At 36.2% G+C, this 23,088-nt stretch overlaps 1 protein-coding gene across 3 annotated transcripts in view; it reads left to right on the top strand.

The window, feature by feature from the left end:
• LPP (LIM domain containing preferred translocation partner in lipoma) overlaps window positions 1–23,088 on the top strand; it is a 729,416-nt gene that overhangs the window by 585,250 nt on the left and 121,078 nt on the right. For all 3 annotated transcript variants that reach the window (XM_055129532.1, XM_055129531.1, XM_055129533.1), the window contains one exon: window positions 13,568–13,737. In XM_055129532.1, the coding sequence (XP_054985507.1) occupies window positions 13,568–13,737 (170 nt within the window). The remainder of the gene's footprint in view (window positions 1–13,567; window positions 13,738–23,088) is intronic.

Here is a 23,088-nt window from a genome sequence, read left to right as displayed (position 1 = left end):
ATTGCAAAGCCGAAATGAAGATTTCTTGCTATGTTTTTAATACAAATCATCACTCAACACCTCAAAAATGATGATAACCAGTGGAATTTATTAAAATGGAACTTAAACTTCTACTTTTAAATCCCGTCATTTTGCTAATCTGGAGGTGGCAAATAAAAGTGACTATTTATTTCCTCTGACACGAAGCAAGATTTTGCAGGGACTTATTCTCTGAATGAAAGAGTGGAGAAAAGTAGGAATCTTCTCATGTTTTATTCAGATGTTAACAAAGAAAATTGAGAAGTGTGTTTCCTTAAAATTGACACCATTTTTATCCCAAACATTCTGGTAAGTGACAGCAGACGACTGCAAGATTCTTTAGAGAGAGCAGAATTTTTTCCAGGAGCACAGCCCTGGTAGGAAGTATTACCTAAAAGTAATTCACTAATCGCTTTCAATCTTGCATATTTTCACATACTGTGTGCATACATTCGTATATTAATAACTGTTCCCAAGACGTCACTTCAGCACCCAGAGAGCTCAGTGTTGCTATGCTGCAGATGGCCTCAAGCGGCAGTTTAGCAACAAAGATTTTATAGACAGGCAAGTGTGGAGGTGACCTCTGGTCTAACACCATGCCTGGGTCTCCCTCTAAGCCATGGTGGAGCATCATGTGTCAAATAGTCATGACATCTCTCTGCCCACTCCATTGACAAAATAGATGGCACTGCCGGCAGTTTCAAGGAACTAAGATTCTGTAAATCTTAGCACTCACAGTCAGGACTTCATTCCCTCTTGTGGGTCTTGAAAAGGAATTTCTTAGATTGTGATAGCTGAATGGAAGCCCCAGATACATCAGTACATTCTACTCTGTTAGAGTGTGATTTATCCTTATGATTTATGTCACTATTTATGGCAAATTTATTTTATAGTGGCATGTTGGAGAAATTCCTTACATTTTATTGCCATCTATAATTTAATGCATGCATTCTTCCCCATAACACTTTGAGTTACCTAGGCCAGGTATTATGATTTCAGCTCTGAGATCGACTCAAATGAATAAAGTATCTATTGCAAAGGCACATAACATACATATGGTAATGTGAGGACGACAACACAGTTCTTCTAATCACATACCCGTCTTTTATTCCACTTATTCCACTTGAGTTATTTTTATCATTACAAAATAAAATAATATAATTCAAAGCCTATATGTGAATGTTCTACATAACTAAGTGTAAGAAGCAAATAAAATCAGGTCAGTTGTGACAAAACAAAATAAAATCAAATAAAAGCAGAATCTAGACTTCCTTGACCTTCTCTTGAGGTTCCTCGGCAGAACTCACTACCTTCTATCCTTCTACAATTCAGGATACACAAATTCACAAATCCATAATATTTCAGGGTGCTTCATATAGAATTAAAATGATTTCCTGGAGTTGGCAATGGAGTTATTATTTTTTGAGTATCATGTAGATGTCAACTCTGTGAAACACAGTATCCCATATAATGCACCACTTATAATGATATTTTACCATATGGAGGTAAAATTTATTCATGCTGAGACAACACACTACCTCTTAGTGGGAGACAACACTACCCTAATATTAAGGGTAGCACACCTGGGAATAGTTCTGTGCAGATGAATGAGTTCTGTACTGAGAGTCTAACAGCTAAATCCCTGGGTTCATCACTATTGTAGGTTTGCTGTAGAGCCTTAGTCAAGGCACTATATCCTTCTAAGTATTTGCTTTAGTATCTATAAGTGAAGTTGGACTGAATACTTTCTAAATTTTCCATATGCTCTGATTTTTAAAATCATCTTGAATATGGTGTGCTGTGGATGTTTAAGACTAAATAGAAAAGCTTAAAGCCAAGTAACGTTGTCCCAAGGGGATGGAGTATCACTGAGAATATCTAAGTCTAATTTCTAAGTCTAGCATCATTCATGGTGAGAGTGTGGTCAGTTCAAAACCACTGGGTTTGGTACCAGATGAGATAAGTTCAAATTCCAATTATGCTCTTTACTTCTCAAGTCATGAGCAAGGTTATTCTTAGGTTAACTAAGGAGATAATTATAGCATCTAGTTTTTAGTTACTGTAGATTCAAATGAGAACATGGAAATGAAGTTTTATTTGAAATCATAGCGTTATCTCAATCTTGATGTATCTGAAATGTAAAAAAGTAATGTTTCAACTTTCATTTTCCACTTTGTGGGTAGCAAACTATAAGAAAATATAGCACTGTGTAATATAAGGAATGCTAATGAACATCACAAGACCTTGGTTGTTGTTGGGCATTGAAGTTCAGTAGTTTTAGTGGTGCCTTCCTAAATCCCTATATTAAATTTGTTCTTCAAATGCAAAACTGCATGTGGAAATTTCCTGCTATAAAAAAATTAAGTATATAGAAATTTTTCTTAAGTTTTCTTAGCTTTGGGATAAACATGGTTTTCTCCTGAATGGAGAAAATTCCAAAGTGGCATTTTGGTGAAGGTTAATTACGGAAATTTCCCATAACCACCGTTGTCCTAAAATCTTTACAGAAGTAGAAGTTAAAGGAATGTTTTCTAAGGAAAAGTATTTAACCTACCATAGTCCATTCTTGAGTTTTTTTCAAAGCCTTTTTCCATGCATTCTGGTATTTCTCCTCTGAGGGAACCATTCCTCATGGGCCTTGGATTCTGCATCTCAGTTGTTTTCTGGGATTCTGAGATGGGTCCTTTGTGTCAAAGGGCATCAGGCTTGTTTGGTTTTCAGACTGTGGATATACTTTACCAGGGCTCCCCTTATCTTCCTGCCTGCAACCCAAGAATTATTTAAACACTGATTGGGACATATGTAACATGATAAATTTTAAAAATGAATAAATAAAACAAAACTAAGTCTCAAACTATAAGAACAAAAGAGCAGTTACCAGAGGCAATAGGAAAGGAAGGTGGATAGAAACAGGTTATAAGGTTGTGGGATGATTTTTGATGACTTATGTAATATAATATGTGTTGCACAGATCAATGCTCTTGAAAAGTGTATAATATTACAAACCAGTGTTTCTTGAATTTTTAAAAAATTAGAAAGACCTAAGTGATAGTAAATATTGCCTTTGCCTTGCACACAACCAAACTGGGTTCCTTCCCCAGCACCCCATATGATACCCCTCAGCCTTCTAGGTGTGATTCCTGGGTGCAAAGTAAGCCATAAGCATAGCCACTGTGGCCCAAACCCCCCTCCAGAAATTATAATGAGAATATGAAAATGTTCATTATAGAAATGATTTTTGGGCTGGATCCATAGTACAGCGGGGAGGGCATTTGCCTTGCAGGAGGCCAACTTGGTTTTGATCCCCAATATCCCATATGGTCCTTAGAGCACAGCCAGAAGTGATTCCTGAGGGCAGAGCCAGGAGTAACCCCTGAGCATCGCTCGATGTGACCCAAATAGGAAAAGAAATTATTTTGAATAGAAATATTACTTTTGTCAAAATACATGCTATTATTTCTGTCAGGGATTTTGATGTGGTTTATACAAACTTTCTGCCATTCAGGGTGTGGTAAAAAAATTGAAAGTTAAAGTTCTAAAGTAAAAGGTTAGATTAGAAGACAGGTGGCATGAGTTCCAAAGCAAACTCCCTGGCTCCAGTTTCCTTCGATATTTAAAGCTGTGGCCTTGAGCAAGTTACTTGACCTCTCCGCACTGCCACGTCTTCAAATTGAATGGAGATAATAAAAGAACCCACATCACTGAGTTGTTGGAAATATTTCATAAAATAATATACTTGGATCCTTAAGACAATACCAAGACAATACCAACTCCCCCAGAAAAATACGTCTTATTATTATGCTGAGATTCTCAGAAGTTTTCAGGACTGAAGCTGAATTTCTTGGACTAAATTTATGTATAATTTCAAGACTTAATCTACTTACCTTGCAGCGGTGGCCGTGTCTATCATCCTCACATGGTCACCTGGAGAGGTGGCTTCCTTACTTGCATCTCTCTCGTATTGCTTGTCATAAACTCTTCCTCCGATGCTGTCCCTTCCTTTCCGCACTTGAAGTAGGGCCTGTATCAGACTCCTTACAAATACAGCTGCATTGAACTTCATGGCCAGGTAATTAAGTCAGTTATTGTCTTCTACCCATTAGAAAGGTTTAGAAAAGTTTAGCACTATACCCAGTTTGTGGCAACGAATTTTGTTTAGGGATTAACAGACTGGCTGAATAGATGCTCCAACTAAGACCTTGAGACAGTCTATTAAGTTGCTTGTTTTGAGAATAAGGAACTCCAACTCATAAAATTTAGTAACATACTCAGGCCCCCATAGCTAGTGAGTAATACAGAAGAAACACAGTTTCGATTTCTTTATACGATGATGCCTGTAACTTTGCATATAAGGACCATATATTATATCCCAAACTGCAAAGCGGATGCTGGTGTTTGCTTTGCTTTTGTTGTTTTCTGGTTTGAGGTTTTGTTGATGCCACTTTATCTGGGCTTACAAGTTGGTGCCAGAAAGTGATAGTCCCGAGGACTCTGCATGTACTAATTTTAGCAAAGACTGGATTGGGGTACTTGGAGCCTTGCTGACAACCTCTGTGAGCCCAACTAGGGGCAGTTTCTTAGAATGTATTTCCTTAAATTCAGAGCATTTGGTCCTAGCTATCACTATTTTACCTGACATTCCAGAACAAGTTATGCTTCGTGGGGCCATCAAAGCACACTTCTCCACAGTATAGTCTATTTCAATCAATAGACGTAGTGCTTTTGCAATGCTGTATTGAACTTTCTCTTCTAATTTACCTTCTCATCTCAAATTCCCACTTAAAAAATCTACATGTGAGTAAATGAGTATTCTCATGGTTAGACTTCATAATGTCCTCATTCTAATAGTAGGTCACCTGGCCCTTCCTGCCACTCAGATTTACTTCCCAAACCTTTGTCCACTGCTAACTCTATGTGCTTTGCTTTTCTAATCTAGCTTTTGTTTTCCTTTGTGCTAAAATGCTTTAATGCTTTTTGATTTGTCTCCATGTGAAAGCTTAGCATGACCACCACTGATTCTAGAGCTCCATCAGTCATTGGTCCTTTTCCTGAAGTCTGTCTGCACTAGCATGTGAAGGAGAGGTATTTGGGGAGCGAAACAGAGAGAGAAAAATAGAATAAAGGTGAGAAAGAGAATGAAAATGACCTTCCTCCTTCTCCTTCTCAGACTCTTCCCCACTTCAACCTCATCTTCATACCCTTTGAGTCCACAAACTTGTCTTCAAAGGCCATCTGGAAAACATCAATGAGGAAGTAAGATACAGTTATATATATGCAAGAAGAGACAGGACTGATTATTGACCCACAGTACATCTTTTAAAATATATGTATTTTGAGTTCACAGAACTAAATAATATTACACATTAGGAAACTAAATATTGCTGCAGTATTTCAAAAGAACATCCAAGAAAATAATAAATATTGGATTTGACATTGATATAATATGTGGTATCACACCTTAGGTGGCTATTGGTTAACCTTCATTATAAGTTCTACATTATCTCAAGCAGATTTATGTAACACATGCTTTTACAACACAAAATACTTTTATTCTATAGGAGAGCTTCTAATTAATAGGAATGAGCTGCAATTTTGGGGGGGCTCACTGCTGGGAAAGTATTTTATGAGAAAATTTAGCTCATTATGTTCATCTTTGATACATAAAGTGGTAGAAAGCAACTAAAACTTTTCAAGTTAGAACATAATAGATAACATTAGGGAAATTACTTTTAGTGAAAAGCAATGTATATGACAATGCCATAGAAATTTCTTTTTTTTCCCAGCCAACTCATTGTTAACAGTCTGTCCCTGAACTATTTTGCATGCAGATGAAACCTGTTTGGATGATATTTGTCATCTGTTATCCTGTCAAATAGAACAGAAATAGGCACGCTCTTCAACAGTGGCCAAACTTGGCTGACTATTACAATCACCTGGGGAGATTTTAAGATTTCTGATTGTAGTGAATTTTATCTCAGACCAATGAAATCGGGGTGTATAGAGCTGGTAGCTTTTATAATTAATTTTTTTAAGTTAACTAAAAAAATTAAGGCACTGTGAGTTACAAAATTATTCATAGTTGACTTTTAGACATATAATGTTCCAACACCAATCCTACCACCAATATCAGCTTCCCTCCAACAGTTGTCCCTAGGTTCCATCTCACCACCTTGTGCCACCTTGATAGGCATTCTTTCTTTCTTTTTTTTCTTTCTTCCTTTTTTCTTTTTTCTTTTTCTTTCTTTCTTTATCTTTCTTTCTTTCTTTCTTTCCTTCCTTCCTTCCTTCCTTCTTTCCTTCCTTCTTTCTTTCTTTCTTTCTATCTTTCTTTCTTTCTTTCTTTCTTCTTTCTTTCTTTCTTTCTTTCTTTCTTTCTTTCTTTCTTTCTTTCTTTCTTTCTTTCTTTCTTTCTTTTTGTGTATCAATTGCCCATCTGATTTTCTTCATCTGAGAGGAGTCTGTTCACTTCATCTACCCCTTTTTTGATACATTTTTTAAAGTTTGTTGTTACTGCTCTTTGTGAGTACCCTGTATATGTTGGATGCAGACAGTTTATCTGATGGGCTGAGTGCAAATATTCTCTTCCACTAAGTTGGGTGCCTGTAGTTTTACCTCATTTTTTTAAACCCTGTGGAAACTTTTAACATGAGGTAGTCCCATTTATTTATTTTTGTTTCTGTCACCTTTTCCAGTAGAATTACATCATTGAAGATACCTTTGAGGCCCAAATTTTCTAGCATTCTACCCATATTTTCCACAATCAAGTTTATGGATTGTGGTCTGACATTCACATGTTTGATCCCCTGTGAATTGGCTTTTGTGCAAGATGTGAGATATGGATCCAGGTTTATTTTTCACATGTGGTTATCTAGTTTTCCAAACAGTTTGTTGAAGAGACAATTTTATTCCACTTCTTGTATGCAGATCTTCTGTAGAAAATTTATTGATCATAGATCTATGAATTTGTGTTTGGATACTCAATTCTAACATGTCAGTCAGAGAATTGATCCTTATTCCAATACCATGCTGTTTTGTTCATTATAACTTTATGGTATAGTCTTAGGTTATGGGATACCTCCCAATTTTTAATTTCTCAGTATGGAGTTGACTATTCAGAGTATCTTATGATCCATATAATCTTTATTATTGACTTCCAAGTGCTTGAAGATGTCATCAAAATTTGGACTGGATTGTATTAAATCTACATAATAGGCAAAATGTTCACTTTTACAATATTGATGCTTCAACTTCATGAACATGGAAAATTTTCCATTTACTAAGATCAAAATAACTCTATCTTTTTATTTGTTTCATTTTTTGCTTTTTTGGGTCACAACTGGGGATGCACAGGGGTCAATCCCGGCTTTGCACTCAGGAATTACTCCTGGCGGTATTCAGGGGACCATATGGGATGCTGGAAATAGAACCTAGGTCGGCCCCTTGCAAGACAAACACCTTACCCACTGTGCTATCGCTCCAGTACCCTAAATAACTTTAAGTAATTTATAGTTCTTATGGCCTAGATATCAGGTATTTTGTTAAGTTTATTTCTAGGTACTTGACATCTTAGGACAATATGTTGAGTGTAGTAGACTTTTTGATTTCTCTCTTCATTATTTTCATATAGCAATGGGATAGATTTTTGTTTGTTGACTTTGTACCCTGCTATTTTTCAGTGTTTGCTATATAGATTTATTGGTTCTAAGAGCTTTTTAGTGGAGTTTAGGTTCTTTTATGTACATCATCATGTCATCTGGAATAGTGATAATTTGACTTCTTTTGTAATTTGGATCTCTTTGACTGTTTTCACCTGATTGGTCTTCGTAGGACTTGTAATATTATATTGAGTGCTTTATTCTTGATCTCAGGAAATGCTTTTGTGTTTTCACCATTGAGAATGATACTAGCAGTAGATTTATTTAGCTTAACTCTTACTATCTTGAGGAAGGTTTTCCATACCCCCATTTTGTTGAGGATTTTTATCATAACTAGATGTTGATTTTATCAAAAGATTTACTTGCATCAATTTATATGATCATGTGATTTTTAGCTTTTCTTTTATTGATGTTATATATTACATTAATAGATTTGTATGTGTTGAACCATCCTTACCTCCTGGAATGAATTTCACTTGATCATGATTTATAGATTTTTGATATTTGTATTTGAACACACAGCCAAAGTTTAAGGGTTACTTCCCTAGAACTTAAGCAGTTAAAATTTTATTACTACATGTACAAATATTTCAGGTTTTGTTAAAGTAAAAGCTTTGTGCATTTTAGCATATTAGAGCCTTCAGTGAATCGTGTATACACTTGTTATATAAAGAACACAAAATTGTTTTTGTATCTTTTTCTTTCTTCAGGAGAAGAAAATTTTTTGAATCAACTCAGTGGAAAATACCTGCAAAAAAAAAAACTTCAGTGTCCATGTATAAACTGAAGCAAGCTTGTTTTCAGATGTTTTTCCACCATTTTATGACCCTGAGTTAGTATTTTTGATTCAGTTTTTTTGAATAGGATCTTGCTGAGAATACATTAAAGAAGGTGCTCAGTGAAAAAGCCAATATGCAATTGGCATAAAGGGTTTCACTATAATATTTTAAGAAAAAATATGATTTCTTGTGCATACATTTCAGTTATAAGTCAAATGGCAAGCGTAAGTACGAAAACAAATGTGACCTGGGGCTGGAGTGATAGCACAGCGGGTAGGGCGTTTGCCTTGCACGCGGCCGACCCGGGTTCAAATCCCAGCATCCCATATGGTCCCCTGAGCACCGCCAGGGGTGATTCCTGAGTGCATGAGCCAGGAGTGACCCCTGTGCATTGCTGGGTGTGACCCAAAAAAAGCAAAAAAAAAAAAAAAAAAAAAAAAAAAAAAAAAGAAAACAAATGTGACCTTATTGGACATTTTTATAAACTTACTGTTTTTTTAATACTGTGCAAGGTTGAAGTATAATTCCTGCTCAGCATCTCTTGACAAATGAGCAGCATTTCCAAAAACAAGGATCAAAGGCACATTGCATTAATGATATACTTATCCATGGGAAAAGATATTTTTAAATAACAATATTGAATTTCTCGTTAAATGTGAAATGAATTCACATTACCAAAAAAGCAACAGGAACCAATAAATAAGATCCATATTCCATTACCACACCTCCTTTGTTCAACCTGTTAATTTTCTTGTTTGGTCATTCTCCACCTATGCCACTTCCCAAAAGGACTTGTTCAAAGTTTGTGTAGTTATCTAAATTTAGCTTTAGTGCTAAGACTTCCATAAAGGCATTCCATTTGTAGCAAAAGTACATCATAGGTAGAAGAACAATTAAGAAGCTATCGTGATGTCCATAAAAGAAAATGGAACCTGATTTACTGAGTAGACATGTGGTAGGAAGAATCAAAGGGAATGTTTCAGATATATTACAGGATAAGGTGCTAGGAAAGGTGCAAGGTGGGAAGAAGGATCAATCCATGATTGATTCAATATTAATAATTTGTGTTGTTTTTCAGCAGCTTCACTGAGCAAAAGTTTTCTCTGACTCTTTGATCCCCTAATGCCAGATTTTTGTTGTTTTGGAGGCTACACCCAACAGTGCTGTGGGTTACTTTCAGCTGTGTGCTCAGGGGGTCTCTGCTGGTGGTGCTTGGGGAACCAGGCAGTACTGGAGATTATACCAGATCTGCCGCATGCGAAGTATGCATTCATCCTGTTGAGCTATCTCTCCACCCTCTTGCTGAATTTTGTTGAAGTCGTTTTACTGGAATTTCTCAACAGGTCTTTCCTACCTCTTTAAGGAGAGAACTGAATCTCTACTTGAGCTCTTTACCAACTCCTAATCAACTATTTCAAGTATCCTAATCATTTCAAGTTTAAGACCATCCCCATGGTTTTCCCTCATTTAAAAGTGCCTGAGGTAAAAAATATTACTGCTGCATATGCAGAAAAAGTCCTTCAAGGGGTAAGGATGCCCAGTGTTAGAGTAACTTTCTTTCTGTTATGTGTGTTTCCCTAAAAGACAAGTTTGTAAATTTTTGTTAATATGACAGGGAACATTCAGGCACCTTTCCGGTCCTGCTGATGAGTAGGGCTATTTTTAAGGTCTGTTCTTCACTCTTTTTCTGTGCTTGTGATTTTAAAGGTGCCAGACTGACTTGCCTCCAGCCTAGTGCCCCTGATTTCTCCCAAGAATAGGAAATATTTGGGAGGCAGCATAGTTGATCGTGTCCAGGTCCTGAATATTAGCCTGACCTACTCTGAGGGATAATCTTCAAAATATAAAGAAGAGTGTACCTTGGAAATAGAGCCCCACCACTTTCATAAGCAGAAAAGACAAAACCTTGTTGTGCTAATACCAAGTCACTGGAGTTTTGGGGTCCAGTAAGTCCATTACTTCCTTGAAGAGTTAGAGTATTTTCCACTCTTCGATCCTCATCTGTCAAAATGCCAAAAACACTGGACCCTTCCCATTTTGTAAGGTTCATCAAAAATAACTATTTTTTTCTGCTAAATCTTTTCTAAGCCCTCCCTCTCTGGTGGTATTTTCCTCCCATGTTTTCCTCGTACTTTTTCATATGGCACTTTGCACATTTTGCCATCTGATTATAGGAAGTCTAGAGACTTTGATGACTGTAAAAGGCACTAACATAGTCAAATCCATTTCTGTGTATCGCACAGAAGCAGAATATAGTATTGGGCAGAAAATAGATACCGAGGAATATCCATTGAATAAGCTTCTCTTCACAGATGTCTCACTTTCTACAAACCCTTCAGACTCAGGTTCTTAAGTTCTAAATAGTATATGTTGTGCAGCTGGGATCTGAATCAGAATTGCTTTGTCTACCTACCTTGTAAAAGACCATGACCAATTGTTAGCGTTTGGCTAGAACATTTTTTTCCCAAAATGTGTTTCATAGATCAGTTGAAATACTGGCCGGCCATTAAGGAGTCCAGTTTCACATCTGGATTAGAAAGAGAGAGTATTCAAAAAGGAAAAAAAAAAAAGCAAAGGCTGGAGCGATAGCTCAGTGGGTAGGGCATTTTCCTTGCACTCGGCTGACCCTCGTTGGATTCCCAGCATCCTATATGGTCCCCTGAGCACCGCCAGGGGTAATTCCTGAGTGCAGAGCCAGGAGTAACCTCTGTGCACTGCCAGGTGTGACCCAAAAAGAAAAATAAAAAGAAAGAGAGCATAATAAATTATAATAATTTTTATATACAATAAATTTTTTCAAATATAGGGCAGAGATATAGTGCAGGAGGTCAGGCACTTGACTTGCAAACCATCAAACTGGAATCAATCCTTGACAGCACATAATGGTCCCCTGAGCTTTGCCAGGAAAGATCCCAAAGCACAGAGCCAGGAGTAAGCCCAGTGCACCACCAGGTAAAGGCCCGCCCAAAATAATGTTTGACAAGTTAAGGTAACTATGAAAGTTAGAATTTATGGCCTTGTATTTATTTGATAATGATATTTAGTACTTTTCATATGATTATTATAAAATAATTAAAATCTTAGAATTTTAAAATCTAAAAACAGTGAACTTTCTAATAAATGATTTTTATAGCCATAAAAATTATATTTAATTTATAATAACCAAATTTTGTTATCACACATAATAAAAATGCAAAATTTTAAAGGCATATTTCTAGATTATATGTATTGGGATAAAAGCAGTGCAGACTCAGTTCATTTTTCTTTTAGTCAAATCACAAAGTTCATTTCAAACATTATACAATAGCTTTTTGTGTTTGTTTGTTTGGGGGTGAAATCTGGTAATGTTCAGTGCTTCCTTCTGGCTCTCTGCTCAGGGATCACTCCCAATAATGCTCTCAGTGCTCAGGAATTGAACCTGGGTCAGCCATATGCAAGGGAAGTGTCTTACCTGCTGTACTATCTCTGGCCTAAAAGGGTATTTTTAATCAAATGACAAGAACTTGATAGCAGACTTCATAATTATATCAGCTACAGTGAAGGCAACTCCATTCTCAAGAGATTAACATTTTTCCCCCAACATTGATATATTTTGCTTCTTAGGAGGAAAAAAATGATGCAGTGTGGACATACTGTAAAGGTATGTTCAAACTTTAACAGAATATAAAGAAGTAATTTTCAAGGCCGAATGCAACTAGACAGGATTAGAAATATATTTGCCTTTTTTTCTCCCAAGTTGAAACATTTAGCCCTCCCAATTTTGAGTGTGAAATGGCTGTCAATCTAATGTGACGGAGTGCTGAAAGCCGTCTTCTGTGAGAATTTGCTCCTTAATATCAATTCTGTGTTCAATCCTGATGTAGAGAACCAAGAGGCAAGAGCATAGTGGTCGAGGCCGTAGGTGCTGAAGTTTGGGTTGTTCAATAAATATTTTTGTGATCGCTTCCCCATCTGTAAATAGAGATAATGATAGTCATAATATAGGTTGTTGTTTAAACCTATGCGATAAATGAATTAATATTTATAAAGCAGAAGGAAAAATGCCTGACATTTAGGAAACACTAAGTTTTGCTATAGCGTTTCTGTGAAAGCCTGAGAATCTTGCTGAGATTCCTACTAGTCTATAATTACTTGTTTGTTCATCGTTGTTGTTTTTTTTGTCTTGGTAAAATAAGGAATAAAAGAAAATGGTTGTAGATATGACTTCTGGCTTGATATTCTCATGATGGAGCCAGAAATAGGTACAGATTGCAACCAGCACAATCCCCCTCACTGACATAAATATTTTTTTCTTAAATTAGGTTTTTTTTAAAAAACTTGATTTGAATTTTTCAATCCTAAACCTGATGTCCATATGTAGTACAGATGCCCCGGGAATCTGAATGCTTTATTCCTCAGAACTCAGGACTGTGAGGACTCAAAACTGTACAGTATGCTGATTTGATGCAGGATTTATTGATGTGAAAAGTATAGTTCTAAGAAGAGTTGGAGATGATGTTAGCTGCATTGTAATATCCTAAAGGTTGCTGAGTATAAGAGATCAGATTTCTTTAATGAGTCCCCAGAAGATAGAACTAATGCTATTCAGTAGCCACGTGAGGGAGCATCATAGCTGCCCTGAGAAAGAACTTTCTAGCAGTCAGAGCTGTCTAGAGAGAGAGGGGATTATGTTTTGATCTTCCCATCACCAAGAGCTGGATGCAGAGAGTTTATAGCCAGAGTTTTGGCGAAAGCAGTAGGCTTGATTTTGTAACTGACACATGGGCTGTCCAAGGGGAAAGACTTTCCTGACCTGACATAGGCAATCCCACACCTGTCCTCTGATTATCTGACATGACAGACAGACTTTTGACCTCAATGTGAATCAACTTGATTTCTACCCCGCACTTTCTGTGGGACTTTGCTATAACGGTCAACTCCTCAAATGACTTGTTTAAAATCTCCATCTCGTTGCCCGTCTAAAGGGAAGTGGTAAGGAGACTAGTGAGCTTGGGAATGGTAGCCATGGTGATCCTATGAGTGCTGCCGACCTTTTTTATCTACCATGTTCCTCCATATTGGCTTCATTAAAAGAATTGAAGACATTCTTGCCAATCAACTCCTTTTTTCTTTCAGGTCGCTGTGCTCGCTGTGGGGAAAATGTAGTTGGGGAAGGTACCGGGTGCACTGCCATGGATCAGGTCTTCCACGTGGATTGTTTTGTCTGTGTCAACTGTAACAGCAAGCTCCGAGGGCAGCCCTTCTATGCACTGGACAAGAAAGCCTACTGCGAGCCCTGCTACATCGTAAGTTCACGTAGAGTCCTCTGATGCTTTGCAAAGATGTCTATTAGCAAATGCCAATCACTCTAGATAGAGATGTAGCCAAAACCTTTACTTCTTTCTAGACTTCAACGTGTGTGTGTATGTGTGTAGGCTGACTCTTAATTTTTCCATATGTTAATATGAAGCTGGAAAGGTGTGTTGGCATAAGTTTTCCATTCGATTATGGTCTGCTGAGAAAACCCCCACCCTGTAGATTCCTAAGCATGTGTGTACAAGCTAGTATGTTCCCCACTGAAGCATCAGAAGGTTTTCCAAGTAGCAGAGCTAAACCTACCATAATTAGGTGTTATTTTGCATTTAAAGTTGCCAGTGTTTGTATCGGAGCTTGCAGGGTCTCTGGACTCGTCAATGCTCTGCCAAACTCCTGGTCCCTTTGGATGACCTCCATTCTCTCTAGAATGTTTCTTACCTACCATGACCAGTTTTTCAATGATGCAAACAGAAGCCTTTTATTATAAAGCAGCTTGGACATGAATGAATGGTGATGCTCTCTGAACTGATAATTCTTTTAAGGAACACAGCAACTGTGTTTATTTGTTTATTCATTTTTACTTACTTTTTGGATTTGGGGCCACAGCCGGTGGTGCTCAGGGGTTACTCCGGGTTCTGCATCCAGAGATTACTCCTGGCAGGCTTGGATACTATATTGAGTGTCAGAGATTGAACCCTGGGGGCCATACACAGGGCAAGAGCCCTCACTGTACTATCTTTCCAGCCCCAGCAACTATATTTTAATAACACAGCTAGCCACGTGACAATTCTTATAGTGTAATTATCTTAGCTTTTTAAATAGCTAACTAAATCTATACATTAAGCTGTACAGTAATTTTATTAATAGACATATTTTTAAAAAAAAATCCTAAAGTAAATGTCTTTTGTGTCTTTTGTAAGTTTTATCACTTGGTTTAACACTAGTGTCTGAAAACCCACGAAAAAGAGGCATGATTTGTTTGACCCTTAGTATCCAAAAAATGTAGATTAAAAAAATCTTAGGGGCTGGAGGCATAGTGCAGTAGGTAGGGTGTTTGCCTTGCATGCGGCAGACCCAAGTTCGAGTCCTCTGTCCCTCTCAGAGAGCCTGGCAGGCTACAGAGAGTATCCTGCCCACACGGCAGAGCCTGGCAAGCTCCTTGTGGCGTATTCAATATGCCACAAACAGCAACAACAAGTCTCACCGTGGAGACGTTACTAGTGCTCGCTCGAGCAAATCGATGAACAACGGGATGTTAGTGCTACAGTGCCTCTCGGAAGTAAAAATACAAGGATGCTGAGAAGAAAGTGGTTTGTCGTTTCTCAGTGTCAGAGAGAAGACTCTTTTAGGTTGTTTGCAAGTCCATTTTCATATTCTTGGCAGACACTAAACTGCATAAACACCAACGTGTGGTGCCCTATTCCTCTGGGAGAAGCAATTTCATATCAGGAAAAGTCTAGTAAAAAACGATTTCCTCCTTGAAAAGAAAAACCATCACAAGCATCACCCATTGAAATCTGTGGAAAAGAAAAGTACTACAAAGTCCCCTGCCTTTCTTGATAGTGTGGACTATACTTCACAGTGACTTAGAGCGCCACTCTGAAACTATTAATTGCAGTGAACTATGAGTCAGGAAGATCAGCAGAATCTATGGGAACAACTAAAACTGTTTGTTCCTTTAGACTACTTTGATTTTGTGCCTCTTTTTCTTTTTTCGTTTTTTTTTCGTTTTCATCCCTTCTTCCACTGTGATGTTGACTTTTGAGACTTTAATGATGCTCCTGTGGCATCCATCTTCGTTTTTTTCTTTTAATCTCTTAGGGTATGATTTAGCAGTCATATGAACAATACTGGGAAACAAATCACATGTGCGAGGGCGATGGGTTTGAATTTGATTTTATCACTTCGTGCTTTGTTTCCACAGAAAAGTGAACAGATCTTTCTAAGATCCTGTTTCCTCATCTCTAAAACTGGACAGGGCTACAGAATTTCATCGCAAGAGAGAGGTCTATGACAATAAAATGTAGTAAAGTCTTGCCCAGGGATTGATAGCAGAATGAATGTTAGTGAATGGTAGCGGAATGACTAAATCCTATTTTGTGCTGTTTAGCATTTCTTTTCTTAACTTTTTTTTCTTGCTGTATTTGCACCATTGAATATTGAACCCAGGGACTTACACATGCAAGGCGGAGCCAGATCCCGGTTCCCCCATGCCTAGCCTTTTCTTTTATTTCTAAATAAAACACTCTTACATGTTTTATGGGCTTTGGGATTTCTGAGGCATACTTATCTCTCATTTTAAAATGCTTTTCTAGCTCTCCTAAGTGTGTAAGACTGGAAAAAAGAGTCTAATCTAGTTGTATTATAGGTTTCTGCAATGTGTGGGCTCAGGTTTTGATCTCTATTCCATGCATAAGAGCTCAGTGATTCTTCGGGATGCAGTTCCATCTGCTTTGGTTGCCTGTTATTATGCCCCACTGATGATAAGGAACACTATCTGGAATATATTTAATCACAACCTCAGAAGAGCTGGGTAAATTCATAGGATGGCAATCCTTACTATCCTTTTTGACTTCTTTCCCTCCTAAGCACCTCGAATCAAGATTTCTCTTTAATGAGATCTATCCATGGTGACTCTAAAATGTAATTTAATTCTTATCAGAATTCAAGTAAGCTTTACTCAAAGACCCTTGTTCAATATTGATTTCAGAGTTCAGCATAGCCCTCAAAGCCCTCAGATGGATGTTTTAGCATTTTAATTTCTTCTGAACTTTTGTAACTCCCAATAAGCTGCCACACTAGAAAATCAATGAATTTTCTTAGAGAGGGGGGTGGGTCCGAGTGAGCTGGGAGAATAAAATCGAGTGAGTTTGTTTTAAAGATAAGTTTATAGCAAGAGGACTCTAGGACTAGGTGTAACTCTCTTTGAATGGAAGTCGTTGCAGCAGTTTTGTCAACTGGTCAAATTGTCACTTGTCTCTGTGGTGAAAACTGATGTCTGATAGACAACCTGAAAAAAAATCAAAGATTTGGCTGGGAAATGTATACTGGTGGAGGGATGGGTGTTGAAACATTGTAGGACTGGAACCTAATCGTGAACAACTTTGTAAGGGTCTATCTCACAGTGATTCAATTATTATTTCTTTTTAAAAACCAAAGAAAACCTGGACTTAGGTCTAGTCTGTGAGTTCAATATTTTTTCCTTGAATGAAAAAGAATAAAGATTGTGGTTAAATTAGTTATTTCCATATTTCATCATATTCGAGACTGAATTAGGTCTGGTAGTCTGAAACCAGTCTAAGATAAACTTGTATTTGTTTAAATTGGTTCACTGCTGGTCAACTTAAAATCTTATTGAACTGACCCTTTTACATAATTTTAGATGGACACATACCAGTCAAACATTTTTCTTCATTTGTGATTATATGTTCCTGTGGACTCTTAAACCTTTGTTCACACCTAGGTAGAACTAAACCAGTTTTATTCAGTGAACATTTTTAGAGGGAGAGGGTTGGTTTGGGGGACGCATCCAGCAGTTTTCAGGGCTTATCCCTGACTATGTCTTCAGGAATCATTCCTCATGAGCTTGGGGAATATATGGAGTGCCAGGGATCTAACCAAGGTTTTCCACATGCAGGGCAAGCACCCTTCTCGCTGTACTATCGCTCTGACCCCACAAACACTATTAGATATGCTTTATTTATATTATATATTGATTGACTTAGTATAATTGCATAATTACAGCATAATATACATTATTTCTATTTCTCACTTTTAGTTTTTCATGGATTTATCTTTACATTGTTTACGCTTTATATTATAAAGCCATTTGTCACTAGATAGATATTGGTTATGTTCCAGATCATAATAGTGTAAATAATATGCCTATAAATGAGTAAAGTTTCTATTTTTATTTTGAATTACTTCCTTGCATGGCATATTTTATTTATATTAAGAATTCTAATTTGAGGCAATTTAAGGAATTGTTGCTGTCTTTCCCTTTTCTCTCTCTCTTACTCTCTCTCCCTCTCTCTCTCTGTCTGTCTTTCTCTCTCTCTCTCTCTCTCTCTCTCTCTCTCTCTCTCTCTTTGTTTTTGAGCCATTTCCCAACAACTCAGTGCTGAATACTCCTGGCTCTGAACTAAGGGATCATTCTTGGTAGACTCCAGGGCACCATATGGAGTGCCAGTGATCAAACAGAGTGCCATGTGCAAGGCAAATGCCGTACCCACTGTACTATTTCTCTGGCCCCTTGCTAGCTCTCTTAAGAGAGATTTTTTTCAATTTATAAATATCCAGAGATGAAACCATATGTTAGACTATAACTTATCCACTAATGAAGACATCTGTTTTGAATCAATTTAATAATTATATTACATAATAGTTATTTTAATATGAGTTTATAATTATTAGAAGTATTGAGATTTTTATATGTTTCTGATACATCTTTAAGAATTTTAGTTGTGATTATTATTATAATATATGCAAGATTAATATTAGGAACAGTAGACATCCTTGGCATATAAAATAATGTAAATAGAATATGTAGATGTATATATATATTTCTAGTCTTGTACTGCTGCATAAATTTAGATAAATAATTTAATCTTTGAATACTAGTAAATCTATCTCATGAAAATTCCAGTTATTTCCCTCTTTTAAAGACATGCAATAAACAAATCTTATATTTTATATATCATGAAATTGTTTGCTAATATAAAGTTTGAATCTGATTAATAACATTACTATCTTGCTTTTCCCTTAGCATAATTTGACACAATTAAAAAATTCTTAAGTTTGTGGTAATTTCATAGCTGCAGTTACTATGGAAATACTGAAATAAATAGATGTCATAGGAGGGATATGAGGACAGAGAAGAAAATGTTCACGATTTTCTTTAGACAGGAAAATTTTTCTGTTGATATGAGCATGAAGGGCAGCAGAAAATGACTCCCACTTATGTGACCTCCTGCCCCTTATGAGTCATGTTTGTTCATAAATGTAGGTTTATAAAAGAACCCCCGAGCACGGAGACTCAGCACCTAAGTGCTTCATTTGAAATGGCAGCCAAGGTTCTTTTCCCTCTCAATCAGACTCTTACTCAGAGAAGATGAAGTCCAGCTAATTCTACCGGTGGAAGTTGGTACAGACATTTTCATTGAAGTTCGAATCCAAGTGATTAAAAGGCTTCAGGAAGTAGGAGATCAGCTCCACAGGAGACTAAACACTTTAACATCCCTGAATTTCATGCATTAGTGGCCAACTCACTAGCGACCTTTTGCTCCCTTATGTCAACTACATTGTTACAGTTAAAACATTCTACCTTTTCAAGGTACATTAAGAGGTAGGTGTTGTACTGTTGCAGAGAAATAGTGGGCGTTTTAAAAAATATATGTTCTCTCTTCTCAATAAAATGCTTTAATAACAGTTATGGCCTGAGCTTCCTGTGAGTGTTATAAAAGGCATTGAGAGTTTGGTATAAATCTAAAAAAAAAAATCCATAAGAATAGCCCTCCTCTTTTCCTAATTGCCCACCTCTCTGTTCTCATCTCCAGGGAGTAGGGGTGTCTATCTGTCTATCTGTCTCTCTCTCACACCACACACACACACACACACACACACACACACACACATGCACGCGTGCACACACACGCACGCACACACACGCACACAAAAACACATAAACACATACTCTTTTTAATGTTGTATCATCATCCCACAGGTACTCCTCCAGGAGGAGAAAAATGGTAGAAGAAAGGTGAACTTTCCTCATAGTCTCTCAAGAGATATAACCATGCTCTCTATTCTCTCTACTCTGCATGGTTATCTCTCCCGTTTGTACAGTCCTTCATATTTTACAGGATTCCCAAGTACCTATTATTGCATGCTCATACTTATTAGCATCTTATAAAATATACACTAGAAAGATTATTTGTTCCATTTCATAAGGGCTTTGATATTCCAAGTAAAATATAAAACAGAGACTGAAAACAGATCTTCCACTTTTGACTATTTTGCTCGGTCCATTCTATGCTCCTGAAACGGATGTTCAACTTCCTAAGAACATACAAATACTGACAGTCTCCTGTAATCATAGCCTTCTATCTCCACACTTTTAACTGATCACACGATGCCTTTCAGTATTGAAAAAACTGAAATATTGAACTGGCAAAGAAAAGTTAGCAGTGATTCAACATGCTTGTATATATTGCTTTCTCTAAAAATGCCTCAGAATCTAAGGCTGTATTGTCTTTTACAGTTAAAAATAATCACAATAATAACTTCTTTTTTAGTCTTTTCAAGTTTTTGGAACACTTTTATTTTTCTCCTGATATCCACTATTGCTCCTAGGAAACAAGTACAGTTATAATGGCTTTATTTCCAGTGGTAAGAAACTTATTGCAGTTAGTTTGCACAGTTGCTCAGATTGTGGATGTTGCACCCATCACTTGAACATAGCTTTAGGTTTCCAAGTCTCATTCTTGCTGTGTATACAACAAGTAATTGAAAATTTTCATTTATTATTACTAGGACTTTTTTAAAAAAAAAACTATCTTCCTGTTTGACTTTTCTATCTTAATGTCATGTTAAGAAATGTCTGTAATTGGGGCTGGAGCAATAGCACAGTAGGTATAGTGATTGCCTTGCATACGGCCAACCCAGGTTCAATTCCCTCATCCCATATGGTTCCCTGAACACCGCCAGGAGTAATTCCTGAGTGCATGAGCCAAGAGTAACCCCTGTGCAATGCCAGGTGTGACCCTCACACACACACAAAAAGAAATGTCTATAGTTAAGTTCTGGGTTTGACAGATATGATTTCTCCCTAAATTTTTGACATGTTAAGTGAATGTTCAATTGGTTATTATTCTCATGATAGAAAATATTTAGAAAAACTCTTTTTAATTGTTACATGCTCATGAGAGATAAAAGGGGAAGCTGATGAAAAAAGATACAGTGTAAATATTCCAATATTCTATAATAAACTCTTTTTCTATTACATAGACTCATGTGTAGTTAGATTTTCATATATGTAACCAAACACCTATATACATGTGGTTGCTATCTCTCAAATACACACATACAAACATAGTGGTATTATACCATTGCACTAATATGCACCTTGCTTTTGTTACACAACATTATGCCAGATTTTGCTGTCTATGTAAAGATTTTTTCAAATATTCTATTGAAATTATAAAGGAATATAGCACCTACTTATATTCTCTGAAGAAAATGACTCAAGAAATAAGTCTAGAACATAAAGCTATTAATGAAAACAAGTGTGAAAGAAATAAAATATAAAATGAAATGCTGATAAACAATGAACAAAAGAATTTTATAGCTGAAAATAGAAAGGAAAAGCTACAATCATAAAGTCAGACCTAAAGAAGTGTTAGTCACCTTGTAACTGTAATATTAATAGAAAATAAACTGTAATTTAAAAAAATTACCATGTAGGTCAAAGACATTGTTTTGTTGATATCCTTTGTAATATGCCTAAACTTTTCTTCATATATCACTACATTAAAATATATAATATAAATGATGATGGTAAGCCATAATCTTGGTAAAACTAACATTCATTTTAGTCTTTTAGAAAAATAGGATTTTTTTGTTGCTAATATAATTGCTAATATTATTAATGCAGACCAAAAGATTTTATCATCTCCTTGGGAAACTTAGAAATATAACAAAATGTGGACCAATAAATGAACTCTTGCTAGTATAATTACACAGAGTAGTAAAATAGAACACTTATAAAACATAAGCAAGCAGTCTTTAAAACATAAACAAACAAGCACAATCTTGGGTTAGAAAGTTCTTAGAAAGTAGTGGTAACACTGCATGACAAGAATGAGATGCAGCCGAAGTTGAATCTCAAGTAAAGCTAGGATAATTCATTGCAACGAGAAGTGTAAATTTACTGACCTAGAAATCTAATGGACAAAAGAGTGACTTAAAAAAATCCAGAATTAGTCAAATTAAAGGTTATTTGCAAACTAATACATTCTAGAATCTTTAGGCCCAGGAATTAGTTTTTTGAAAAGATCATTAAAGACACATCTAGGGATGATAACAAAAATAGAAAACAGAAGTTATATAGAATGGAGAAAAGGCCTTTAGCATAAATATAGAGTGAATTTAGTTATTACATTTATATCTATATAAATCTACTTATCATGTAAAACTTTAATTTATACAGATATAAAATACAAAGGAAGACGATATAAATAACCTCTTAAGAATGAAATGCAGGGGCTGGAGTGATAACACAGTGGGTAGGGCATTTGCCTTGCACACGGCCAACCTGGGTTCAATTCCTAGCATCCCATATGGTCCCCTGAGCACTGCCAGGTGTAATTCCTGAGTGCATGAGCCAGGAGTAACCCCTGTGCATCACCAGGTGTGACCCAAAAAAAAGCAAAAAAAAAAAAAAAAGAATGAAATGCAAAGCTACTACCTGAAAAGGAACCAGGAAATTTTGTCTGTAGAATTTTTTAGATCTTTAAGAACATAAATTTTCTTGTGATACTTTCAGGCTAGTAAGAGAAAATAGATTTCCCAAATAAGTTCATAAAGCTGTCTGGTCCTGATTAATAACCTAGATTTCCCCCAAAGAAAATTCTGTGTTAATCTTGCTTTCACAAATTCAGAAATCCTAAATGAAATATTGGTAAATTGAATAGCACTTAATGAACAATTGCAAGTTATTCCATCCAATGGAGGTCAATGGTACTAACCATTTAATGTAATTTATTTAATGTAATTTATCATATTGCTTTAAAAATACCTAGGAAAAGAGGGAATTTAATAAGAATTGTCACACATTCTATTTACAAATAAAATTAACTATAAGGACATAAAACAAGCTGTAAGTAAAATAGGAATAAAAATAAGATATGCATCTTTGAGTTGGTGGGGGGTGGGGTGGAGTTGATAGGTAAGGTTCTGGAGCTCCTTGGCGAAGGGAGGTGGGTATATCAATTATAGTTAAGGTGTTGGAATTATACATTTGGAAAACCACCATTGCAGTATTGTAAATCACAGAAACTCAATCAATAAAAACAACATACAAAAATAAGATACCTGCTTAAAAGGATAAAATAATCTAATACCAGTCTTCCTCCTAAATTTAGTTATACACATGGTGAATGCTATTTTATATTGATAATGTTCTTGATATTTTAACTTTTTAATGAAAACTAAAAGCAAAAGAAAAGTTATATACGTGAAAATTATTCATTGAATTTATAGTCATTTGAATCTATGTATTAATATGTTAATAAGTATCACTGTATTACTGTATCACTGTCATTCCACTGATCATTGATTTACTC

The sequence above is a fragment of the Sorex araneus genome, chromosome 2, assembly GCF_027595985.1.
Source record: "Sorex araneus isolate mSorAra2 chromosome 2, mSorAra2.pri, whole genome shotgun sequence".
NCBI classification, from domain to species: Eukaryota; Metazoa; Chordata; class Mammalia; order Eulipotyphla; family Soricidae; genus Sorex; species Sorex araneus.
This window is presented reverse-complemented; position numbering and strand designations above follow the sequence as displayed.